At 48.1% G+C, this 23,201-nt stretch overlaps 1 protein-coding gene across 8 annotated transcripts in view; it reads left to right on the top strand.

Moving 5' to 3' along the window:
* Nucleotides 1–23,201, top strand: part of CAMTA1 (calmodulin binding transcription activator 1) — a 1,299,703-nt gene that overhangs the window by 1,154,019 nt on the left and 122,483 nt on the right. For all 8 annotated transcript variants that reach the window (XM_078145710.1, XM_078145708.1, XM_078145709.1 and 5 more), the window contains 2 exons: nt 5,532–5,672; nt 7,148–9,003. In XM_078145710.1, the coding sequence (XP_078001836.1) occupies nt 5,532–5,672; nt 7,148–9,003 (1,997 nt within the window). The remainder of the gene's footprint in view (nt 1–5,531; nt 5,673–7,147; nt 9,004–23,201) is intronic.

The raw sequence follows: 23,201 nt of genomic DNA, 5'->3' as shown, positions 1-23,201 counted from the left end.
TGTCACTTGTGTCACACAGTTGGTGAGTGTCAGAGGCCAGCTTCAAACCCATGTCTCTCTTGATTCTGCCTCCAGTGCACTTGTCACAAGACGGTGCTGCCCAGATCCTAGGAAAGGAAACAATGGGTCCTGTCCACCACTGGCTCCCAGAGCCATCTTTTCTTCCCACCTTCCCGCCATTGTCCTCTGTCAAGGGGGAATTGGGCCCTGGCTCATCCACCTGGCCTGAGAATGATGTTTAGCAGATAGGGCTGAGAGGAGGCCCCCAGAAGAGAGGCCTCCTGGCACATCCCCCCATCTCCCACTCTCTCAGGGTGCCCAGGGCAGCGGCTGGTAATCAGGAGGCTGAGATTTACCGGGGCATCATCCTAGAAAATACTCCAAAGGCCAAATACTCCTGTGCCAGTGCCAGCCCTTCCTGTGGGGAAGTGAAAATGATTGGCACGACTGTACCCCTGTCACTCTAGAGGTGTTTTGTTTTGTTTTATTTTTAAACTGGAAATTCCCTTTCATCTTCCTCTGTTGTTTTTTTCCTGGGTTATGACCTTAAATTTAATCAAATGTACTTTTAAACCAGTTTTGCTTTTGTAGCTCTTAAGGAAGGGTGGAGGGATGGGGGAGGGAGCTGGGGCTGGGGGCTGGGGAGAACTGGTGCGTGTGTGTATTAACCTTCCTTTCATAAGGCCCTTTTTTCCCTATAGAAATCTCCCTTCCCGCTGGTTCACTATGTGTCGGGAAGCAGAGCGTGACATGCTAAAAGCCATCTTGACAGTATTTGATACTCAGTGCTAACAACTCACCAGCTCGTAGGAGGGGTTTTTTTTTCTTTAAAGGGGGAGGGAGACAATCTGCATATTGGATGTGCCAGGAAGTAGGTAATTTGCATTAAGCATCCAGAAATTCTCTGCTTGCAATCTGTCACCCTTCGCTGAGTTTTCATTTTATAACCTTCACAACATACAGAGGAAAGCATGCAATAGAATGAACACAATCAGAGCGGACCCCTGGATGGTGACTGAAGAAGTAACCTTGTCAGGCTAGGAAGAGGAGAGGAGTGGGGGAGGCTCCTTCCTGCCAGGGACCAATGACCAGAGTGGTCCAGACGGATCATGGAGAGGTTCCCCCTCATCTCACCCTACCACCGCTGCAACCATCACAGGTTCAACTCCCAACTGGGAGGACATTCTTCTGCAAAATGAGTCAGAGACAACAGAGGATGAGGGTGGCCAGAGAAGAGGTCAGGGAGAAATGGGGTAGGAGCCCTCCAGGCACATAGACTGCAGGCAGAGCCTTCCACCCTAACCATAGTTCAGGTCAAAGGACTTGAATAAGAGGAAGAAGTGAAAACAACTTCACGTGCCCCACGAAGACATCATAATTCTCCAAAGGGCCATCCTAATTTAATTCAGGCTTAATTAAAAAACAAGCCTGAGATGGGAAAGGATCTTGGATTGAGAGTTAGATGCCCACACAGTTGAGTAGAAAGAGTGTTGACTTTGGAGTCAGAAGAACCTGGGTTCAGTTCAAAGCTTGGCTTTGCCCATGCATGAGATTGGGCAAGTCACAGAATCAGAGAATATCACAGTGGGATGGTAATGACCATAATGACCAGCCCAGACCCTCTGTGGGCCTCCATATCTTCTTCTATGAAATGAAGGGTAGCCTGCTAATGTCCCTTCCAGCTCTAAATCTGTGGTCCTAGGTATGACAAGTATTCTAGTCTGAGCACTGCCAGAATGCCAGCTGGGTCACAGTTTTCTCATCTGTAAAATGACAGGGTTAGAGAAGATTCCTTCCAGGTTTAAGACTATGATTCTATGATACTTGCAGTAAATTCTGAGCTTCTGATGACTGGTTCATTATAGGAAGCCTGGGGAAGGGTGAACTAGAAAAGAATGAGATGTAAACCTCACTGGCTGAAGGACCTTCTCAGAACAAGAGTAGGGTGGTGGACTTCCCCATCAAAGTCAGTCCCCATCTCATCTCCCCTAAGCTCCGGTTACCCAGAGCAGGGTGAGCAGCTTAGACAGAGTCTACTGAAGAGACAGGTCCTCTCCTCTGTGACTGGAGGGCTGGAGGGTGGAGTGATAAACTCTTCCCTAAGTCTTCCTTGAGAGAGGACTCCGAACTATCCAGATAGCTCTCCATTTTCCATCAGCAGCTCTGCTTGGTGACTCCCCCAGGATAAGCCAATCACCTGAAATCTCACCACCATGCTGATTGACTCCCCTTTTGCTCTTCTTACCTTCTCAGTTCCCTCTGTCCTGGGACTGGCAGCCTCCCAAAGCCTTCCTTGAGAGGGGGCTCAGAATTTTTAGAACTTTCCAGCCAACTCTTCATTTTCAGCAGCAGCTCTGCTCAGTTTGACTCCACAAAATATTATGCCCCCTCTAGGGCTCCCTCCCCACCCCTTCACTTTCCTTTTTGTATTGTCTTCCTCTCATTAGATTGTAAGATCTTGGAGGGCAGAGACTTTCTTTTTCTTATTTTTGTCTTGGCACAATGCCTGGCACTTAGTAGGCATTTAATAAATATTCATTTAATTGAATCAAGGGCATCTAGTGGCTCAAAATTCCCACATTCCATCAGTAGCAGTTCAGTACTCAAGGGAAAGTCCTGGTCTGCATCCCGTGAGGTGTGGACCTCTGCCCAGAAAAGCGAGGGCCACAGAAGCTGACACCTTGTAAGCATCATCCCGTCAACATCAGATAAAGCTAAGTGATGGGGCATCTGTAGATGCAAAGAGACATAACAATAACTTCAGAGGATGCAGGCTGTGTGAGAAGATGAGGCAAGAAAGGCAGAGGGGATCCCACAGAATCGTAGGATGCCAGAACTGGAAGATAACATCAAACATCAAGCTGGGAAGAACCAGGAAACACAGGGCACATTAGACAATTAATTAACATTTATTAAGCACCTACTACATGCCAGGCACTGTACTAAGCACTAGGGATGCTACTAATAATAATAATAATAATAAGGCAAAATCCCCAAACCAAAAACAGTCCCAGCACTGGAGGAGCTCTAGGTCTGATGAGGGAGGCAACATGCAAACAACCATGATATATTTAGGAGAAATGCAGGATGATCACGGAGGGAAGGCATTAGCTTTGAGGGAGATAGGGAAAGGATTCTTGCAAGACGTAGGGCCTTAGCTGAGACTTAAAGGAGGCCAGGAGGAAGAGAAGAGGAGGAAGAGGAGGAGGAAGCACAGAGATGAAGAGGCCAGTGTCACTGGATTTCAGGATATGTAGAAGACAGCAAAATAGATGTAAGAAAATTGGAAAGGTATGAGGGGATTACATTTTGGAAGGCTTTGAATACCAAAGGATTTTACAGTCGACCCTAAAAATAATGGGCAGCCACTGAAGTTTTTCAATAGAGAGGTGACATAGTCATATCAGTACTTTAGAAAGATCAACTTGAGCCCTGAGTGGAGGCTGGACCTAGTAATGAGCTGCCTGAGGCAGGGAAGCCAATAGAAGGCCGTTGCCACACTCCAGGCATGAGGTGATAAGGGCCTGTGCTAACAGGATGGCAGTGTCAGAGAAGAGAAGAAGCCATAGGTCAGAGATCTTGCACAGGCAGAATCAACAGGACTTGGCAACTGATGGAATATGGTTGAGTGAGAGGGAGTGATATATTAAGGAGGACACCTAGGTTGTGAGTCTGGGGATTGGGAGGATGGTGGGGCCTTCAGCAGTAAGAGGGAAGTTTGGAAAGGAGTGGGTCTGAGAGGAAAGATAATGAGTTCAATTTTGGATATGAAGAGTCTAAGACCAAAGAATTTGAAAATTGGAAAGGGCATTTGAATATAGAACATCAGCTGAGAATAGTCTTAGACATCAAAGATCACCTGGCATGATAAAGTACTGGGCACTGAGGTCCTCTCTCAAGCTGAACTGCCAAGCATCCAAACTCTAGTGAAAAGAACACAATCCCAATGGGCTGGCCACATTGTTCGTTTGCCTAAAAGACTATTTTACAGAGAACTCACGCAAGGCAAGTGCTCAAACAGAGGTCAGAAGAAGTGATACAAGGACATTCTTTAGGTCTTGTTAAAGGACCTTGGAATTGATTGTGAGACATGGGAGACACTGGTGCGAGACTGCCAAGCAAGGCGTGACCACATCAGAGAAGGTGCTGTGCTCCATGAACAAAGAAGAATTGTAGTAGCTCAAAAGAAACGTGAGATGTGCAGATGTAGAGAATCCACCCCAAAGGTTCACATGGACTATGTGTGCCTGACCTGTGGCAGAGCCTTCTGAGCTCACATTGGTCTGATCAGCCACAGCCGGACATGCTGTAACTTGACCCCGACATAGTGATGTCACTTTGGTCTTCTCAAGCATGAAGGATAAACACCAAGGACATAGGATATCAGAGCAGGGAGGGCTCTTCGAATAAAGAATGACAAAGGTGGGGGGAGTCTTTGAAACGGTCTATGTCAGTACCTCATGGTACAGATGAAGAAACTGAGGACCAGAAGAGTGCAGTGACTTGTCCAAAGCCACAAAAACTCATGTCTGAAAAATGACCACCCCATAATCCTTTCCCCAATAAAACCTCAACACATATTTATTAAGCACCTGCTATATTCAGAGCACTGGAATTAAAGGCTAGAAAAGATACAGACGAGGTATCACAAAGTTCCTGCTCTCTGGAACTTACAGTTTATTAGGGCAATGAGACACCAGCACAGCACATGGTCTCTAAGCATAGGGACTAAGATGTAATCTGGTCTGATGGGATGAAGGCCCTGAGAGCCCCCTCTCCCTAAGACACCCAACTCAGGATTCAGCAGCCATACACTCTTGGTTGTCTTTAACTCGACTAAGAAATCCCATTGACAATAAAGAAGGGAAAGGGGGGAGAAATGAGAGCAACAAGAAAGAGAAAAGGAGAAGGCAGGAAGAGAGAGGGAGGGAGGAGAGGAGACAGAGACAGAGAAACAGAGAGAAGAGACAAAGAGAAAAGAGAGAGATGAAGAGAGAAGAGAGAGAGATGGAAGGGGAGAGATGGAGCAGAGAGAGAAAGGAAGGGAGGGAGGGAGAGATGGATGGAGAGACAGAGAAAAACAAAAGGAAGAGAGAAAAATGAAGAGAACGAAGAGAGAGAGAACAGAAGAACAGAGAGATGAAGAAAGAGAAGAGAGAGATGGAGGAGGGAGATGGAGGGGAGAGAGAGAGAGAGAGAGAGAGAGAGAGAGAGAGAGAGAGAGAGAGAGAGAGAGAAACTAGAAGGGGAGAAAGATACCAAAGAGGGAGAGAAAGAGAGAAGAAAGCAGGGCAGTTGGTGGGGAAGCATCAGATGCACAAATAGTCCCTAGAGAGCAGCCGTGTCATCTGCCCCCATCACACTGGAGGCCCACCCATTCAGATAATGTGTCTGGCTTTCCCGCCTTCCTATTTCCCCCCTTCATGCCATTCTCTTCACCTACAGATCCGGCCACCTGAAAGGAGCGATGGCCGCCTGCTGGTGGGCACTGGGTGGCCTCTGATAGGAGACATCTTCTTCTCTCTCCACAGTCCATGGCATCAAATGGACATGCAGCAATGGAAACAGCAGCTCTGGTTTCTCAGTGGAACAGCTGGTACAGCAGATCCTCGACAGTCACCAGACCAAGCCCCAGCCTCGGACACACAACTGCCTCTGCACTGGCAACTTGGGTGAGTTGGCACCAGGGGTGGTAGAGAGGAGGCTTGCAAGAGGGGGAGGGCAGCAGACCCAGGGAGGTGCTTTGCTCCTGCTGGCTGACCAGGGACTGGGGGGGCACCCGGTGCCCCACCTCTGCCTTCCTGACAAGAATGTGCTCACCTCTCTGTGTGAAGCATTGATTCCCAATTAGGGGAGAAGGCATTAGTGATCAAACCACACGGCAGGTGCCCCATGGAGACAAGTCGGAGAGAAAGCGGAGGCCATTATCCATCTCCAGCCTAACAAAGGCTCGTCTGGGGGGGCAAGGGACAGCAATCCGAATGAGGCCCTGCTCAACTCATCCAAAATGTTCTCTTAGAAGTGGGAAGGGACAGAGACAATGACAGGAAGGATAAAAGAAGTCAGACCTATTCTACTCTGACACACATGCACACAAATCAGCAAGAGGCCCGACCTCCAGCCCCAGGGCTTCTTAGAGTGAACTCAGGGCCCCCCTCCATTGGGCTGGTAAACTCAGCCTTTCCTTTAACCTCCTTTGGCTTCAAAGATCCAGACGCCCCCTTGACTTGTAGCCTAATGTGTCTGCTTTCCTAATCATCTCATTTGCTCCCTGGGATGAGATTGCCCCACTCCCTTCAGTTCCTTAATTAGATAGTATCATTAAAGGGTCATGTCTCTTCTCTATTAAGTCTTTGTGAATTTAAGATTCTCAATGGGGAATACTTGTGATGGAATCATGGGAGAATTTTCCCTTTTATCAAAAACAATGGCCTATGTCTGATGGATGAAAAATAATGATGGAGCTGGGATGAGAGGGAAGAGTTACCCTGGCCTGCTGAGTGCAAAGCCCTTGGGGAAAGATCTATAAAGGATTGTTGATAAGCTTAGGAAGACTGGACTTTTTTCCACTTTGTTTGCTTGTAAGCTTCAAGGATGCACAGGATTTTAACAAGTAAAGATGGAAGAGGGCATTCCAGACCAAAAAACATCATGAATGAAGGCACAGAAGTGAAAATTTGGAGACTATGTTAAGGAACAGTGAGAAATTCAGCTTGGTGTAGTACATGAAAGAAATAAAGAACAGAAAGGTAGACTGAGGCCAAATCCTAGAATGCTAGACTGCAGACTTTGAATGCACTCAATCCTTGTCCTCTAATAAAACTTCAACCCCAAAGGCACGATACCCATCTTGGGCTCTTTGATCTGAACCGAAAGTCAAGGTCTGGTTTGGGGGTTTTGTTTTTTCCCCTTAATGACTTGTATGGAGTTCCATATGGCTTATGTCCCTTTGTAGAGTAGGGTTGGGGGGTTTTGGCCAGACAAAGAAGTCGAGCATTGCTCAGTGCCCAGTGCTCAGCACAGGTCCAACTCTAACTCTTTCTTTGTGTGTGTGTGTGTGTGTGTGTGTGTGTGTGTGTGTGTGTGTGTGCGTGTGTGTGTGTGCGCACATGTGGGCGTGTGTGTCTTGTATTTCTCTCGGCCACAGGAGCAGGTAGCAGTGTGCATCACAAGTGTAACAGTGCCAAACATCGCATCATATCACCAAAGGTCGAACCACGGACAGGTGGGTACAGCACTCACTCAGAGGTACAAAATAATGATGTCTCCGAAGGCAAGAATGAGCACAGTCATGGCAAGGCCTCGAGCCGGGAGAAGAGGAACGGCAAAGTGGCGAAGCCCGTTCTGCTGCATCAGAACAGCACCGAGGTGTCTTCCACCAATCAGGTGGAGGTTCCTGACACCACGCAGAATTCTCCTGTGTCCATCAGCAGTGGCTTGAACAGTGACCCAGATATGGCCGACAGCCCCGTGGTCACGGGGGTATCCAGTATGGCGGTGGCCTCTGTGATGGGGAGCTTGTCCCAGAGTGCCACTGTGTTCATGTCAGAGGTCACCAACGAGGCTGTGTACACCATGTCCCCCACAGCCGGCCCCAACCAACACCTGCTGTCCTCGGACCCCGCCACCCAGGGCCTGGTGCTGGCAGTGAGCTCCGACGGCCACAAGTTCGCCTTCCCTGCCGCAGGGAGTGCGGAGGCCTTGTCAATGTTGCCTGCGAACGTGTCTGAAGAGCTGGTGCTCTCCACCACCCTCGATGGTGGCCGGAAGATCCCAGAAACCACCATGAACTTTGACCCAGACTGTTTCCTCAACAACCCCAAACAGGGACAGACCTACGGGGGTGGGGGACTGAAAGCAGAGGCGATCGGCACCAATATGAGGCAGTCGCCCACGGCGGAGCGGGTCAGCTTCAGCTTCAGCGCGGCTCTCACGAAGGAAATCAAGACTGAGGATACCTCCTTCGAGCAGCAGCTGTCCAAAGAAGCGTATTCGTCCTCCAGCACATCGAACTCCCTCACGCTGTCTGCTGGCTCCGGCCTACTTCCTTCCGGGGGGGGGCTCAGTCCAAGCACCACCCTGGAGCAAATGGACTTCAGTGCTATAGACTCCAACAAAGACTATGCTTCTAGTTTCAGCCAGACTGTCCACAGCCCCCACGTCCACCAGACCCCTTCCCCTAGCTTCTTTCTGCAGGATGCCAGCAAACCTATCCCCCTAGAACAGAGCGCCCACACTAATCTCAACGATTCGAGTAGCTCTTTTGTGCCGTTAGGGATGGCAACCGTGAAGACAGAGGCCCCTCCGACCCCCTCCAATTGCAACGGTTCCGTGGAGACGCGGATAGAGTCCACGTCCTCTCTCCAGCTCATGCAGTTCCAGGCTAATTTCCAGACCATCGCCGCTGAGGCAGAAGTGCCCATGGAGACCTCTCAGCCCGCCGAAGGGGGCGAGAACCTGCTCAAGACTGGGGAGCTGCAGAGCTGCAGCAACGAACACTACATGCAGGCCGAGGCCAACGGGAGCATCCGGAACGGGGGCAGCATCCCCATCCTCCAAGGGAACATGGTTCAGGGGCTCTATCCCGTGGCCCACCACAGCCTCCATAACTCTTCCAACATGGAACTGAGCCTGGACCACTTTGACATCTCCTTTAGCAACCAGTTCTCCGACCTGATCAACGACTTCATCGCGGTGGAAGGGGGCAGCAATACTATTTACGGACACCAGCTCGTGTCAGGGGACGGCGCAGGGCTCTCGCAGGCTGAAGACGGCAACCGGGCCTCCTTCAGCCAGGCCGAAATGTGCATTCCCTGCTGCAGCCCCCAGCAGGGCGGTCTGCAGCTGAGCAGCGCCGAGAGCGGGGCCGGCACCATGGCCTACATGCATGTGGCCGAGGTGGTGTCTGCGGCCACCGCAGCCCAAAGCACCCTGGGATTGCTGCAGCAGAGTGGGCGAGTCTTCATGGTGACCGACTACTCCCCAGAGTGGTCTTACCCAGAGGTAAGCTGCTGGCGCTTCCTTCCCAACCAGCGCCACCAGCGGGGCCATCTCCCATTGCACACATACAAGGGCATCAAGATCATTTGCATGTAATTAATTGCCTTCTCTTGATTATGAAGATCTATATCTGAGGAAGGTATAGATCCAAACGTGCTTCTGTCTCTCCCAAGCGGTGCTTCTCAGAATGGTACTGTAGACCACCCTGCCTTCGCGATCCTGATTGGCTAATACCTGCACATACATCCTCATCAGAATGAAAGGTCAGAAGGGTTTGGTTTGATGAGATACCAATCAGGGCTAACCTAACTACTACTACTACTACTACCACTACTACTACTACTACTACTACTACTGCTACTACTACTACTAATAGCATTTGTACAGTACTTTAAGGTTTGCAAAGTGTTTTATATATGTTATCTCATTTCATCCTCACAACACCACAAGGAGGTAGGTGCTACTGTTATCTCCATTTTACAGGTGAGGAAACTGAGCTTGCCCAGGGTCATACCACTAACAAATGTCTAAGGCAGGATTTAATAATAGTTAGCATTTACATTACACTTTAAGGTTTGCAGAGGATTTCACAAACATCTATTTTTCCCTTCATAAATAACCCTGGGAGGTAGGTTCTGCTATTATCCTAATTTTACAAATGGGGAAACTGAGGTAGACCACAGTTAGGTGACTCTTCCAGGGTCATACAGTGCATAAGTGACTGAGACTATATTTGAACTCAGATCTTCTTGCATTCAGTTCCGGGTGCTCTTATCCACTGGGCCACCCAGGATTTAAACTCGAATCATCCTCATTCAGGCCAAATCAAAGGTAGCATTAACCAACAATAATTAATTAACCACCTCCTATGTATAAGGACTAAAAGGAAATAGCCCAGGCCACCAAGCAGCTTGTGTTCTCATGCACAAAGAGTAAAATGCTACCTACCTAACAGGATCCTCAGAGATCACTGATGGTGTCTAAGTCCTTTGTTTGACAGAAGAGAATGGGCCCGAGGAGGGGAAATGACTTGCCCAGAGTTACACTGACAGTGACAGAGCCTCAGTTTTCTGAAACCCAGATCAGTTCTTTTTCCCCAAGACCAGGCTTTTGGCCTGGAAAAGAAAAGAGCCTGGAATAATGGAGAGTGTACTGGGCTTGGAATCAAAAGGATCTGGGTTCAAATCCTCCCCCAGACCCTTATTAGCTGTGTGACCATGGGCAAAGTACTTCATGTCTCATGCCTCAGGCAACTCCACAGGATCTATCTGCGAAGTCATAAAGTGCTATGATCAAACGCTGGCTTTAATCAGCGCTGATGGAGTGAATTCCCAAACTGGGAGTTTCCTCGTGCTGATGAAAGGGAGGCAGCTTGGTACAATGGAAATAAATAGCATTGACTCTGGACCCAGTGGACCAGGCTTCAAATCCTGCCTTTGACTTGGACATTGACTGTGATTGATTACCTTTGACCTTTCAAAGAGTCATTGACCTCCCTGGACCTCAGTTTTCCCTCTGAGGTCCCTTCCAACTCTAGATCTTTCTCATGGCCTGGGTTCAAATCCCACCCCTGGCCCTTACTACCTGTCCAACCTTGGGCAGAAAGGAAGTGACCTGCCCAAACTGCCCAGCATGTATCTTTCTAAGGCAGGAGTTGAGCCCAGATCTTCCCGACTCTGAGTCCAGTGTTCTAACCATGCTGTAAGATCCTTGAGAAGGCCATGTTGCCTTTGTAGGTCTCCATCTCCTCTGCAGAACGAGGATGTTGGGCTCAGTGACCTCCAAGCTCCCCTCCTGCTTGTGATCTCTCTACCATGAGAAGCTTGGGATTGGTCTTGCCATTCCAGGTGAGGATCATGCCAAGCATCTGACCCAAGCCCCAGCCCTGGGGGCTGACTGACTCATCTTCATGCACTAGCTAGGAGCTGCAGGAGAGCAGGCTGGCAAGCCAGAGCTGTACAAGCAAGAGGTCACCAAGAAACATTCAATCTTTAATTGCTATGAGAGTGAATCACAAAGGTACTAACCTAGTAGGAATGGGGTATATGATAGGTCTGGGAAAGAGTATCCAGCAGCCTGGGAAAGATGGCGAGAGGGTAAGAAATCAAATGGCTGAGAGTAAGGGATGTTAGGAGGCAGATCTGGCACTCTGGGTAAGCAGAACAGAAGGTCCTGTGTGGATGGAGAGAGAGACCATGGTACCCCATAAGGCCCCATCTAGGGAGGAAGCAAGGTAAGACCAGGCCAGCAAGGCACTCATCTGGCATGCAGTTGCTTGAGGAAGTGGGGTGGAATGTTAATTTCTTATTTTAGTACATCATTCATGCTAATAAGGCAGCATGGTGTAGTGGACAAATAACCAGTCTTAGAGTCAAGGAATCCCAGACATAGGCCCATCCTCGGACGTATACTGGCAAAATGAGCCTACACAGAACATGTAACCTCTTAGTACCCATGGACTGTGAGACTATACGTTGGAAAGAAGGGGTTGATCTGCCTTGATAGAGGCTTCCTTACAAAGTGTTCTTTATAGCAATTGAATTATAAACCTTGTACATATGCAAATGCAAATCCAGTATAGCATACCTGATATAATAACTACTGTCAATAACCTCTCAATCAGTAAACATTTATTGATTGCCTGCTATGTGCCAGGCACTGTGCTAAGCACTGGGAATACGAATAGAAGCAAAAAAAAAATAGCCCCTGCCCTCAAGAAACTTACACTCTAATGTAATTAGATTACAATCCAATGTCTAAAAATGACATACAAACAAATATATACAAAGCAAGCTCTATACAGGGGGAAAGGAAATAATGAACAGAGGGAAGGCACTAGAATTAAGAGGGATTGGGGAAGTCTTCCAGTAAAAGAGGGAGTTTTAGTTGAGGCTTAAAAGGAAGCCAGGGAGGTCAGGAGGCAAAGATGAGGAGGGAGATCGTCCAGATCTGTGGGACAGCCAGAGAAAATGCCTGAAGGAGAAATGAAATGTCTTGTTTTTGGAACAGCAAGGAGGTCAGTGTCACTGGATCAAAGAGTATTGGGGAGTAAGGTGTAAGTAACTGGAAAGGTAGGAGGGGGCTGGGTTATGAAGGGCATTTTGTATTTGATCCTGGAGGCAATAGGAAGAAGCCACTGGAGTTTTTTGGGGAAGATGATGACCTGATCAGACCTGCCCTTTAGGAAAATCACTTTGGTGACTGAATAGAGGATGGATGGGGGTGGGGAGAGACTTGGGGCAGGCAGACCCCCAGCAGCTAGTGTAATAGTCCAAGCATGAGGTGATGGGGGTCTGCACCATGGTGGGGGCAAGGTCAGAGGAGAGAATGGCATATATTTGAGAGATGCAGCAAGGGTGGACTTGAGAGGCCTTGCCAATAGCTTAGATATGGGTGGGGGTGAGAATGAGAAATAGTGAGGAATCCAGGGTAACTCCTTGGTTACATGCCGGAGGGACTGGGAGGTCAGTGTTGTCCTCTCCATTAATACAGAAGTTTGTCCAGGGCTGGGGAGGGAGAGGTGGCATGAATGGTGTAGGGGGAAAGATAATGAGTTTTTTTCTGGACATATTGAGTTTAAGATGTCTACTGGACATCCAGTTAGTTGGGCAGGAAAGGTAGATTTAAGAACCATCAGCATAGAAATCGTAATTAAATCCATGGGAACTAATGAAACCATCAAGTGAAGCAATACAGAGTTTGGAGAAGAGAAGAGGACCCAGGACAAAGCCCTGAGGGACACCCAAGGTTAGAGGGCATGATCCGGGGGAGGATTCAGCAAAGGAGTTGTTGGATAGATAGGAGGAGAACCAGGAGAGAGCGGTGTCCAGAAAACCTAGAGAGAAGAGGGTGTTGAGGAGGGGAGAGCCATCAACAATATTAATGGCTGCAGAGAGGTCAGGGAGAATGAGGATTGAGAAAAGATGTTGGATTTGGCAACTAAATCATTAGTAACTTAGGAGAGAGCACTTTAGGCGGAATGGTAAATTCAAAAATGGAATTATAAAGGGTTGAGAAGAGAGTAGGAAGAGGGAAAGTGGTGGTCTCCAAATGTTGGTACCTTGGCCTCGGGGAAGCATTTGCTCCATTCTAGTAACTGCTCCACTAAGAGTGTCCTTAGGTCATTACTTAGGTTAAAAGGCATAGTATCTCTCTCAGAAGCTGACCTCTGACTCTGGATATCTGCAGAGGGAGCCTACTGAGTGCGTACTGCTACTGCCTTCAGAACCTAGACAAAGGGGCAACAAGAATAGATCCCCCTTCGTGTCCCCTCAACTCTCACCTCACCTTTCCAGAGTGTCCTCCCTTCCCAGTCCCAGGTACCCACGAGTGCAACCTTTACTGGTTCCCCCTAAGCAAAACTGGGTTGTCTCAGAAAAAGTAAAATATACAGCTTGCCACAAGAGGGCAGCATAGGAACGAGGAAAATGAGAAATTGACACTCCAAATCTGGGTTTGGCCTTGAGATGGTAAACTCAACCCTGAAATATCAGGACTTTCTGAGGTTTCCAGTTATCTCAAGGGGAAATGGGGGACAAAGAGAAGGGCAGAGAGAAGGGGAGGAGAAACATGAAATCCTCTTACATTTCACTTTAGTTGAAAAAAAAAATAAGCTTATGCCACACATCATTTCTAGGAGAAGCTGAAGTGGGTGATATGAAATCCAGGAAAGGATTGAAGTGGGTGATATGAAATCCCAGGGGAGGCAGAAGGATTTAAGAGTCAAAGCACATGTACTCTGACTGCAGTTTAGTATCCAGTGAAATATTGGTATCTGTCTATATGATATTCGGGCCTCGAGTGAAAGGAGGGAGTTCGACAGAATGATCTAAGGTTCCTTCCAGTTTTAAATCCCATGATCCGGCTGCATAGATTTGGGGATCACTAATGCTGATAATTATACCAGGGGTATAACCTTACTTCCGTCTTCCTGGAGTTTCTACAGGGCTTTGCTGCTTCCCCTAGAGCAAAGGTCAGCCCCGAATTCCCAGTACTGGGCTAGGCCTGGCCCCAAGGAAGCCACCACCTTTGACCTCTCTCCCAAACATGGGAGGTTCTGTTGCCCTGGTCTGTTGAGGTTCGGGCTATGCTGCCCAGGCTCCCAGAAGTGGGAGAGATAACGTCTGCCATTGCATTCTGAGTCAGCCATAACCCCCTCTCCCAGATTAGGGGATCCCCAAATCTGCTCCTGCTGGAATGGATTCCCAGGGATAGGGTCATAGGTGGGCAGGGCCAAGCCTATCCCCTCACCATCTACCTGAGGTGGGTCCCCTCTGACCAGTGCCCAATTAGGGTGACCCTGTTCAGCAATACGGTGCAGTTTTGCATTTCGACGTCCCATCTCTCCTGATAACTTCCCCTTAAAAGTCCCTTCATGGCCACCCCACTGGCTCCCTTACCTCTTCCCTCCCTTATCCTTCTTTCTTTTGTCTCTGTTTTCACTGAGCTATTAGTTGATTCATCACTTTTTTAAAAATGGAAAGAGCACAGAATTGGGAATCATGAAACCTGGGCCTTCGTCTCAGCCGCCATCAATATCCTCTCTGGCTCTGCCTCTCACTACTTACTTGGCTTTAGGCAAGTCACGTCACCTTTCCTGGCCCCATTTTCCTCATCTATGAAACAACCAGGCCCAGACTCTGTGAGTACATGGAACATTTAAATATCCAAGAAATGACATTTCTGATGGAAGCTGTCGCATTGCCTGCCCCGGCCCCTACCCCACCACCTCATGCTCCCTTTCATCCTTCTGGTCTTTTCCCATCACAATGGAGCACAGGCCAATCTCCCACAGAGCAGACTACAATGAGAGGCAGTGGGCTCATCACGAATGGTTGTCGTCCAGCTGAGCCACTGTTGCCATGGAAACATTCACCTGGATGGGTGGAGCCTGAGCCACCCTGCTGGTGAGGGGAGGGGATATCTCTATGGGAAAGGCGCCCGTTTTCTCTCCAGAATTATCATTCTTAATCCCCTCGGTCAGCTCTGGGCTGACGTACTTCAGTCCTGGCTTTGGAACAGTGGCTGGTAGACAGTGGTTGTCTTTGTTCTATGAGGTTACAAATGACACTTCTCTGGCCCAGCCTATTCCCTTGTGCTCACCACCTCCTTTTCCCCATCCCTGTCTCAACTCTTAATGTCTCAAGGAGTCTTTGCCCCTTTCTTAGGATCATAGGAAGATAGATTTAGATCTGGAAGGACCTTAGAAGCCACCTGGTTCAACTCATAGGGCCAGTAGGTGGAGCCATAGTGCACAGGGTGCCGGGCCTGGAGTTTAGAACACTCATCTTCCTGAGTTCAAATCTGGCCTCAGACACTTACTATACCTTGGGGGAGTCACTTTGCCCTATTTGCTTCAGTTTCCTCATCTGTAAAATGAGCTGGAGAAGGAAATGGCAAACCACTCCAGTATCTTTGCCAAGAATACCCCAAACGGGATCACAAAGAGTCGGACAGCACTCAAAGACAACAACAAAATTCAACTCGCTCATTTGAAACAAGAAGAACCAAGGCCTAAAAAGGAACACAAGTTTCTCCAGGGTCACATAGCTAGTTAGGATTCCTGACTCCAAATTCAGTGCTCTAGCCTCTGGAGAAGACTGCCTCTGTGACCACGTCTCTGACATACCTCAGGGCTCCAGGGAGCCACCATCCGACAGGAACAAAAGTTATCATGGAAAAATGGAGAGAGCCATTTGGCCTGGTCTGGAGCCAGGAGAACTGGGATAGATATCCTAGGATAATAGACACTTATCATCGGTGTGACATCCTTCAACATGGGAGGCAATGTATAGGTGGAAGGAGAATTGGTGTGGAAGACCAATCTCACCTCTGGTACTTTCTACCTATGAGACCTCGAGTAAAGCACATTACTTCCTGGGCCTCAGTTTCCTCATCTGTAAAATGAAGGGGTTGAACTAGGTGGTCTCTAAAGTCCCTTCTGAATCAAGAATTATTAATACCTCTGAGTCTCATTTTGCTCATCTGTAAAATGGGGATAATAGCCCACCTCAGGTTTCTCATGTGGAAAGAACTTTGTAAACCTTAAAACTCTATAGCTATCATTATTATTATTATTATTATTATTATTATTATTATTGGCCATGGACTAGTCCCTACGTAGAACGCACGAGGTAATGCCTATCCCAGCTGCTCCTCAGGCCCTGAAATGTGGAATTGTTATAGACTCATTAATGCATATAAATTTCAAACTGGAAGGGACCTCAAAGATCATTAACTCCAATCCCTCATTTTACAGTTGAGGAAATAAATACCTAGAAGGATGAAATGACCTGCCTCTGGTCACGCCAGTCAGTGGCAGAGCCAGGAGGGGAAAGCTGTTCCAATAGATGGGGGGAAAGACATAAAAAGTCCTACTAGAGATCAGAACCAGTTTCTATTAAAGGGGGCCTCAGGGTCTCAGCCTCGGAAGAATGAATGGGAATATTGACTGTCAAGGGAATGGGATATTCTAAATGACCCCCCAGATCTAGGATAATAACATGATGGCTTTTTTCCAACCAACCTCAGCCAGACATACTCTTTGATCATAACATTTGTCACAGGGCAGAGAGGCATGCTTCCACATGGGACCTGAGAGAATGGCCATAGAGAACTCACAGAATCTTGGGGAGTTCTAGTTCAAGTCTTCATTCCAAAGCCCGTATGGAAGACTTCTGACTCTCAGTTCAATGCTGCCAATCCTAGTTCTAGATCAAGAGGGAGATTAAAATATCTGAATTGGCACATCTCCTCCTCTTCCACTTCTGCACAATGAGGTTTCCTTCAGAGGGGTCCTGGGAGGAGGCCCAGCCTCCCCAGCCTGGACCTGATTCCGGGGAGTGTGCCAGAGCCAGCCAAGGCCAAAAGCCCACTGGGGAGGGCACTATCCAGGGTTCTGGTGGTCAGAACGAGCGCTAGGTGAAAAGCTCTGAAAAGAGCCACTTATAAGATCACAGTATTTAAAAGCAGAAGCGGACCTTGGAAATCATCTAGGTCCACCCACTCATTTTAGAGGTGAAGAAATTGGGGCTCAGAGATAAGGAAATGAACTTGTCCAAGGTCCACAGAGCGTCCAGTCCCTCAGCAGGGACTTGGGCTATGTTAGAGCTGATATCAGATGGAGAAGACTGACCTCTGACACAAATTGGCTTTGTGACCCACCTTTCAGCTCATCCCTGCCCCAGGAAACTCTCTAAGACTGAAAGTTGCAAAGCAGGAACTGATCTGCTTTGATAGAGGGAGCTTCCTCATTGGGAGTTCTTAACAGGCCAATGAAATGAGAGAGAGAGAGAGAGAGAGAGAGAGAGAGAGAGAGAGAGAGAGAGAGAGAGAGAGAGCACGAGCCAGAGAGCCAGACCTGGAATGCCTTCCTTCCTTGGGTAGAGCTGGACAAACTTAGCAAAGCAGCTATGTCTGTGAGGTGTGTCCTTGACAGCCTCCTTCGTCCTCTATCAGGGCCTCTGTCTTTTGTCCCCACCCCCATCCCCCTTCTCTTTCCCTCTCTTGCTGAGTGTCTCAAGGTGCTAGCTAATAGGCTTATAGTAGTGAAGTCATTTTAGCAGATGTTGCCTTCAAGGAATGACAGATAGCCTAGCTAACATTTTAGATCATAGGATTTTGACCAGGAAGGGATTTTAGAAATTCTTTAGTCGAACCCTTTCATTTTGAAAATGAGAACATTGAGACCCAAGGGAATTTTTGCCCAAGGTCACACAGAGAACAATTAGCAGAACCAAGATGTGGCCTGTGGTCTTCCGACTTTAAATGCAGTGGTCTTTCCGATGTGCTGCGTCCTCTCGCGGATCAGAGGCTGCTTTGGAGCACTCTCAAGTCGCCCCCTGCAGGCAGCCACCTACTGCATCTGTCATGTAGCGCTAGAGTCCCTGGAGAAGCCCAACGCATCCTCTGGGAAAACTCAAGAGAGCATAAGACAGCGGGAGAACCTTCTCCACACCTCCCCCAGATACTGGGTGGGAATGCCACCCAGCCGACTTCCCCAAGGCCAGTTCTGCCTGGTGGAAGCCGAGAGGGTCCCCCTAGGCTGCCGAGCCATCGCTTTCGTCCAACGGCCATCCTCCAGGTTGCCTTCTCCAACCAGGACACTAGGTGGCGCCCTCCACCAGTTTCTGAATGGCCCTTGGTGCCATGGTTAGCTGAGCCAAGGCCATGTGGTTTAGCGTTGGGGAAATGGAGGGATCCAGACACCAGAGCCCACAGCCTAGCCCTGCTGCCCAGGGCCACATGCCAGAGCCCAACTGCAGACATCCGCCCATCCAGGGCCCCTGTCCATCACCGCCATAGTCTGCTCCCTTCTTCACCACAACAAAGGTCCTGAATTAGGAGAGGTCGAATATGCTGAATGAGGGCAGTGGCTGCCCTACTGTCCTCAGCCGTGGTTAGTCAAACCACATCTGGAGAAGCTTACGCAGTTCTGAGTCACTGACAAATAAGCGGGTGCAAGATGAAACAAGCACTCATTAAACACCTGCTGTGTACCGGGCCAGGTACGGTGCTAAGTGCTTTACAAATATCATCTCATTTAATCCTCACAACAATCCTGGGAAGTGGGTGCTGTTATTATCCCTATTTTATAAATGAGGAAACCGAAGCAGAGAGAGGTAAAGTGACTTGCCCAGGATGATGCAGCTACTAAATGTCTTAGGCTGAATTTGAACTCAGGTCTTCTTGGCTCCAGGCCCAGTTCTCTTTATCCACTGTGCCACCTAGATGCCTTCTAGATGAAGTAGACCAGGGGATCCTGATGGAACTGGGGAAACATATCATCTGAAAATGGGTAGAAGGAAGTGAAGACTCTGGAGAATAGCTCATAGGAGTTGATGATTCAGAGCTGAACGACACCTTGGCCATCATCTGTCTGGTCCAGCTCCCCCTGGCTGTTATTTTACAGGTGAGGAAACTGAAGCCCAGAGTGGTTAAGAGAAATGGGGAAACAGTGTGAAGACCATCTAGCTCCCCTCTGAGGAGTCTTAGTTATGAGGCACAGATGAATGATGTCCTACCTTGAGCATGCGAAGAAGTGGACGTCACAATTGCTGAGCCACTGTCTTTCAAAGTCGTGCAGAAAGAAAGAGCTGAGAAGGACATATGTATTGGTTTTCAAACAGGGGATGAAAGTGGAGCATGGAAAGTCTAGGTCACTGAGTTTTACTTTTATTCTGGGCAAAATTCTAGAACATAATATCCAAGGGATAGTTAGTAAACATGTAGAAAAGGAAGCAGTGGTTGAAAAGAGGCAGTAAGACTTCTTCAAGAATTGGTCATACCAGAACTAACCTCATTTCCTTTTTTGACAGGGCTGCTTGAATGATAGATGAAGGTAAATACTGTAGCTTTAGTTGACTTAGGTACTAATAAAGCATCTAATAAAATACCTCTTTTCTGTGGGAAAAAAAAAGATGGAGATACAGACTTGACAGTAGTACATTGGGAGGATCTAGAAATAGCTAAGTCACCAGATACAGAGAGCAGTTATTAAATGTTCCTTGTTTATCAACTCAGAAAATCCCTAGGGGAGTGCCTCAAGGATCTGAATTCTGTCCAGTGCTGTGTGAGATTTTTATCAGTGACTTGGATAAAGGTATAAATTGCATGCTTACCAAATTTTCAGAAGACACAGAGCTGGGAGGGACATACCACATAGCAAAGTCAAAATGTAAAAGGATCTTTAGAGCCTAGAGCACTGAGCTGAACATAATAATAATAATTCTTATAAAGCAATTTAAGGTTTTGTAGAATGCTTTCCATGTATTATTTATTTTACTTGCTATCTCAGTAGCTCTGTGAAGTAGGTGCTATTATTAACCCCTTGTTACAGACTCAGAAAGGAGAAGTGACCTGCCCTGTCTCTGAGTCCAAAACCCTACTACCACCATGCCAAGCTACTTCTCAGTGGTGAAAGGCTTCTTCACATTGATTCAGTCTGAGGATCTAGTGGGGAAACCAGAGATGTTTAGCCTGGAGAAGAGAAGGCTCAGGAGGGGCATGGCGGGCTGTCTTCAAATATTTGAAGTGCTCTCCTATAGAAAAGAGATTGTGGTGGTTACATGGCCTCAGAGGACAGAGCCAGGAGCAGTGGGGGGAAGTTACAAAGCAGCAAATTGAAGCTGGATGACAGAAGAACTTCTTAACCACAAGAGTCTTCCCAGGCGCAGCAGGCTTTGTCAGGAAGTAGTGGGCTCTCCCTCAGTGGAAGTCTTCAGGCAGAGGCTATCTCTCAGGACACCAGAGTGGGGATTTCTTTGGACGCTGGCTTGAATGGGTCAGCCACTGACATCCATCGACTTGGAGATTCTGTGGTTTTGTAAGTGACTTGTTCAGGGTCATATGGATAGCAAAGCTAGATCTTCTGACTCTTAGAGAGCATGATCATTATCTTAAATATCTGAAGAGCCACTATCTGCTGGATTTGTTGTGCTGGTTCAATCGTTTTTCACTTGTGTTTGATTCTTTGTGACCTCATTTGGGGTTTTCTTAGCAGATATACTAGAGTAGTTTGCTGTTTCCTTCTACAGCTCATTTGACAGATGAGGGAACTGAGGCAAAGTTAAGTGACTTGCCCAGAGTCACATAGCTAGCAAGTGTCTGAGGCCATATTTGAACTCAGGAATATGAGTGTTCCTGACTCCGGGCCTGACACTCTATCCACTACACCACCTCGCTGCCCTATAAGCGGGATGGATTAGAGTTATTCTGTTTGAGTGGAGGAATGAATGAATAATAAGAGCTAACATTTACTTAGGCTTTAAAGTTTGCAAAAATGCTTTATGTATGCTGATTTGCTTACATATTGAGTGCTTACTATATCCCCACAGTGCCAAGCCCTGGGGATGCAAATACCAGCAAGTAAGACAATCCCTGCCCTCAAGGAGTTTATATTCCAACAGGAGAAGACTACTTACATTGAGGAGCTGGATAAATTTGTCTCTGCAGAGCAGAGCTAGAAACAACAGGGACCTATTACAAGAAGGAAGATTTTGGCTCAACACAAGGAGAAACTGTCTAGCAATCAGAGCTAACAGTGCCTTGTGAAGGTGGTAAATTCTGCTCTAGACAGTGTTCAAGCAGAGGTCACGTGACCATCACATCAGAAATACTGTAGAGAATTCCTTCTTTGGTGGAAAGGTTGGATGAAAGACAGCCTCTAACTTCCAACTCTCATGCCAGGCTGTGTGACAAGACTAGTCTTTCCAGAGAACTTAGCATGGAGGCAGGTCTACCCTGGTGTGTAACAAGGGCATTAGAACAGAGGGTTTCTGGAATTTAGCCAGGTGATGGAGGCCCTGAGTCCACATGACGTGAGAATCAATTAACATAGTAAGAGATGTTTAGCCTAAGGAGGAGAAGATTTGGGGGCAGAGGGGGAGACAGACAGCTGTTTGAGTGTTTGAAGAATTGTCATGAAGAAGAGGGATTCGACTTATTTTGTTTGGGCATAAGGACAGAACCAGGAATGAGGGGTAGATGTGATAGCGAGGCACATTCGGGCTTGATGTCAGAAAAAAGGGCCCACCCACTAGGGCTGCCCCATGGGCAATGGACTGCCCCTCCCATCTCCCATGGAGGTCTTCCTCCATCCAGAGGCTCCATGTCATCACCATTGGTTGGGTTTATTAGAATGGAGTTTTTAAAATTTTTTTTTTAACAATTACACATAAAAAATTTTAAACTGTTTTTAAAGTTTTGAGTTCCAAATTCTCTTCCTCCCTCCCCTCACCCCTCCTTGAGAAGGCAAGCAAATTGACATAGATTATACAAGCATAGTCATGCAAAACATTGCCATATTAGCCATGTTGCAAAAGAAAACCCAGACGAAAAGTGAAGGGGAAAAGTGGACGGGAATTTTTGTTCAGGTATGGATCAGTACTCCTAAGGTGATTCCAACAGTGAGAACTGAAGGACAAGGAGGAGGGGAAGACAGTGAGCTTCTCCGTAGCCTCCCATCACACTGCCAAGGCTCTTTGACCTGGGAAGGCTTTGCCAAGGCTGGTGGAGGTCAGGAGGGCTGGGGAGGCGGCCTGTGCCCCGAGGACCCCCCGGGATCTCCTAGGAGCACGTACCTGGAGCTAGGAAGGACCTCAGGGGCCATCTGGTCCAATGCTCTCCTTTTACAGAAAGGGAAACTGAGGCCCAAGGCCCATGGTCATGTGGACAGTAAGTGGTAGTGGTGTCATCTGTCCTTCATTTCCAAAGAGGACCATTGACATCGCAGGGGATGTCTGGACTTGATCAGATTTAAGTGAGGCAGAGCTGCTCAAGGTCGCCAGCCTCTCTCTCTCCTGCAGAGTCATCGAAGTAAGTGTTAGAAACAGTTTGACCTTAGATGCTCTGACTCTGGAGGGAGCCTCAGTTCTGAACCAATCCCTAGCTTGGAAGGGGAGGAGGAACAGTGAAAAGAGCTGTGGGTTTGGAGTCAGAGGACCTGGGTTCAAATGAGATACCACCTGGGTACCCCTGGGCACATCGCTGAGCCACCTCGGTTTCCCACTTGCTAAATGAGGGGTGTTGAACTAGGTGGCCCCCAGGTTCCTTCCTAGGATCCTCCGATCCAGGAAACAAAGTAGCTTTCCTATTCACTGTCAATAGAAAGCCCTAAGGGAGTTCGCTAAAAGCAAGCATCTTTCAAATCAGAGACCCTAAGTCCTGGAGCCTCAGAAATTAGTCCCGGAATGAGCTGCATTCCTAGGACCCTTTGTAGATGCTGATGGGCAGCTCAGAGTAAAAGCTCCTCCCAGAGCTGCTTCAGACATGTGGCCAGACCTGATACCAGCCTTCAGGGGGGACATCCCCCCCATTCTTCCCTTACTTTATCTTCTCCCTCTCCCCCGGCCTGGGACAGACCTGGTACTAGCTGGTGGGCACTTGAGGTAGAGGGGGCCAACTCTCAAAATGAATCTTTCCCGGTGGGAGGTGAAGGAGGTGGCATCTCCCAGCACAGGAGTCCTAACTGAGTCTAGGGGAGTTGGCCTAGAAAGGGTCATCTAGGGCCTTCTCTGAGGGCTCGTGCTGCTGAGTTCCACACAGCACTGCTGGGAAAGCAGCTGTTCTTGGGCCTCCGTGGAACCTCTCCCAGTTGCTCTGTGTGGGGGAGAGATGACGTCAGGAGTGGTTCCCAGTCTGTCTGTGTGGGCGGCGAGCATAGACACAGATGCCCAGAAGACTGGGGGAGCAAGGGAAGGAGG

This window comes from Phascolarctos cinereus, unplaced genomic scaffold, assembly GCF_003287225.1.
Source record: "Phascolarctos cinereus isolate Bilbo 61053 unplaced genomic scaffold, phaCin_HiC Scaffold_726;HRSCAF=1367, whole genome shotgun sequence".
Lineage (NCBI taxonomy): Eukaryota > Metazoa > Chordata > Mammalia > Diprotodontia > Phascolarctidae > Phascolarctos > Phascolarctos cinereus.
The sequence above is the reverse complement of the archived record's forward strand: the minus strand, read 5'-3'. Positions and strand labels throughout refer to the sequence as shown.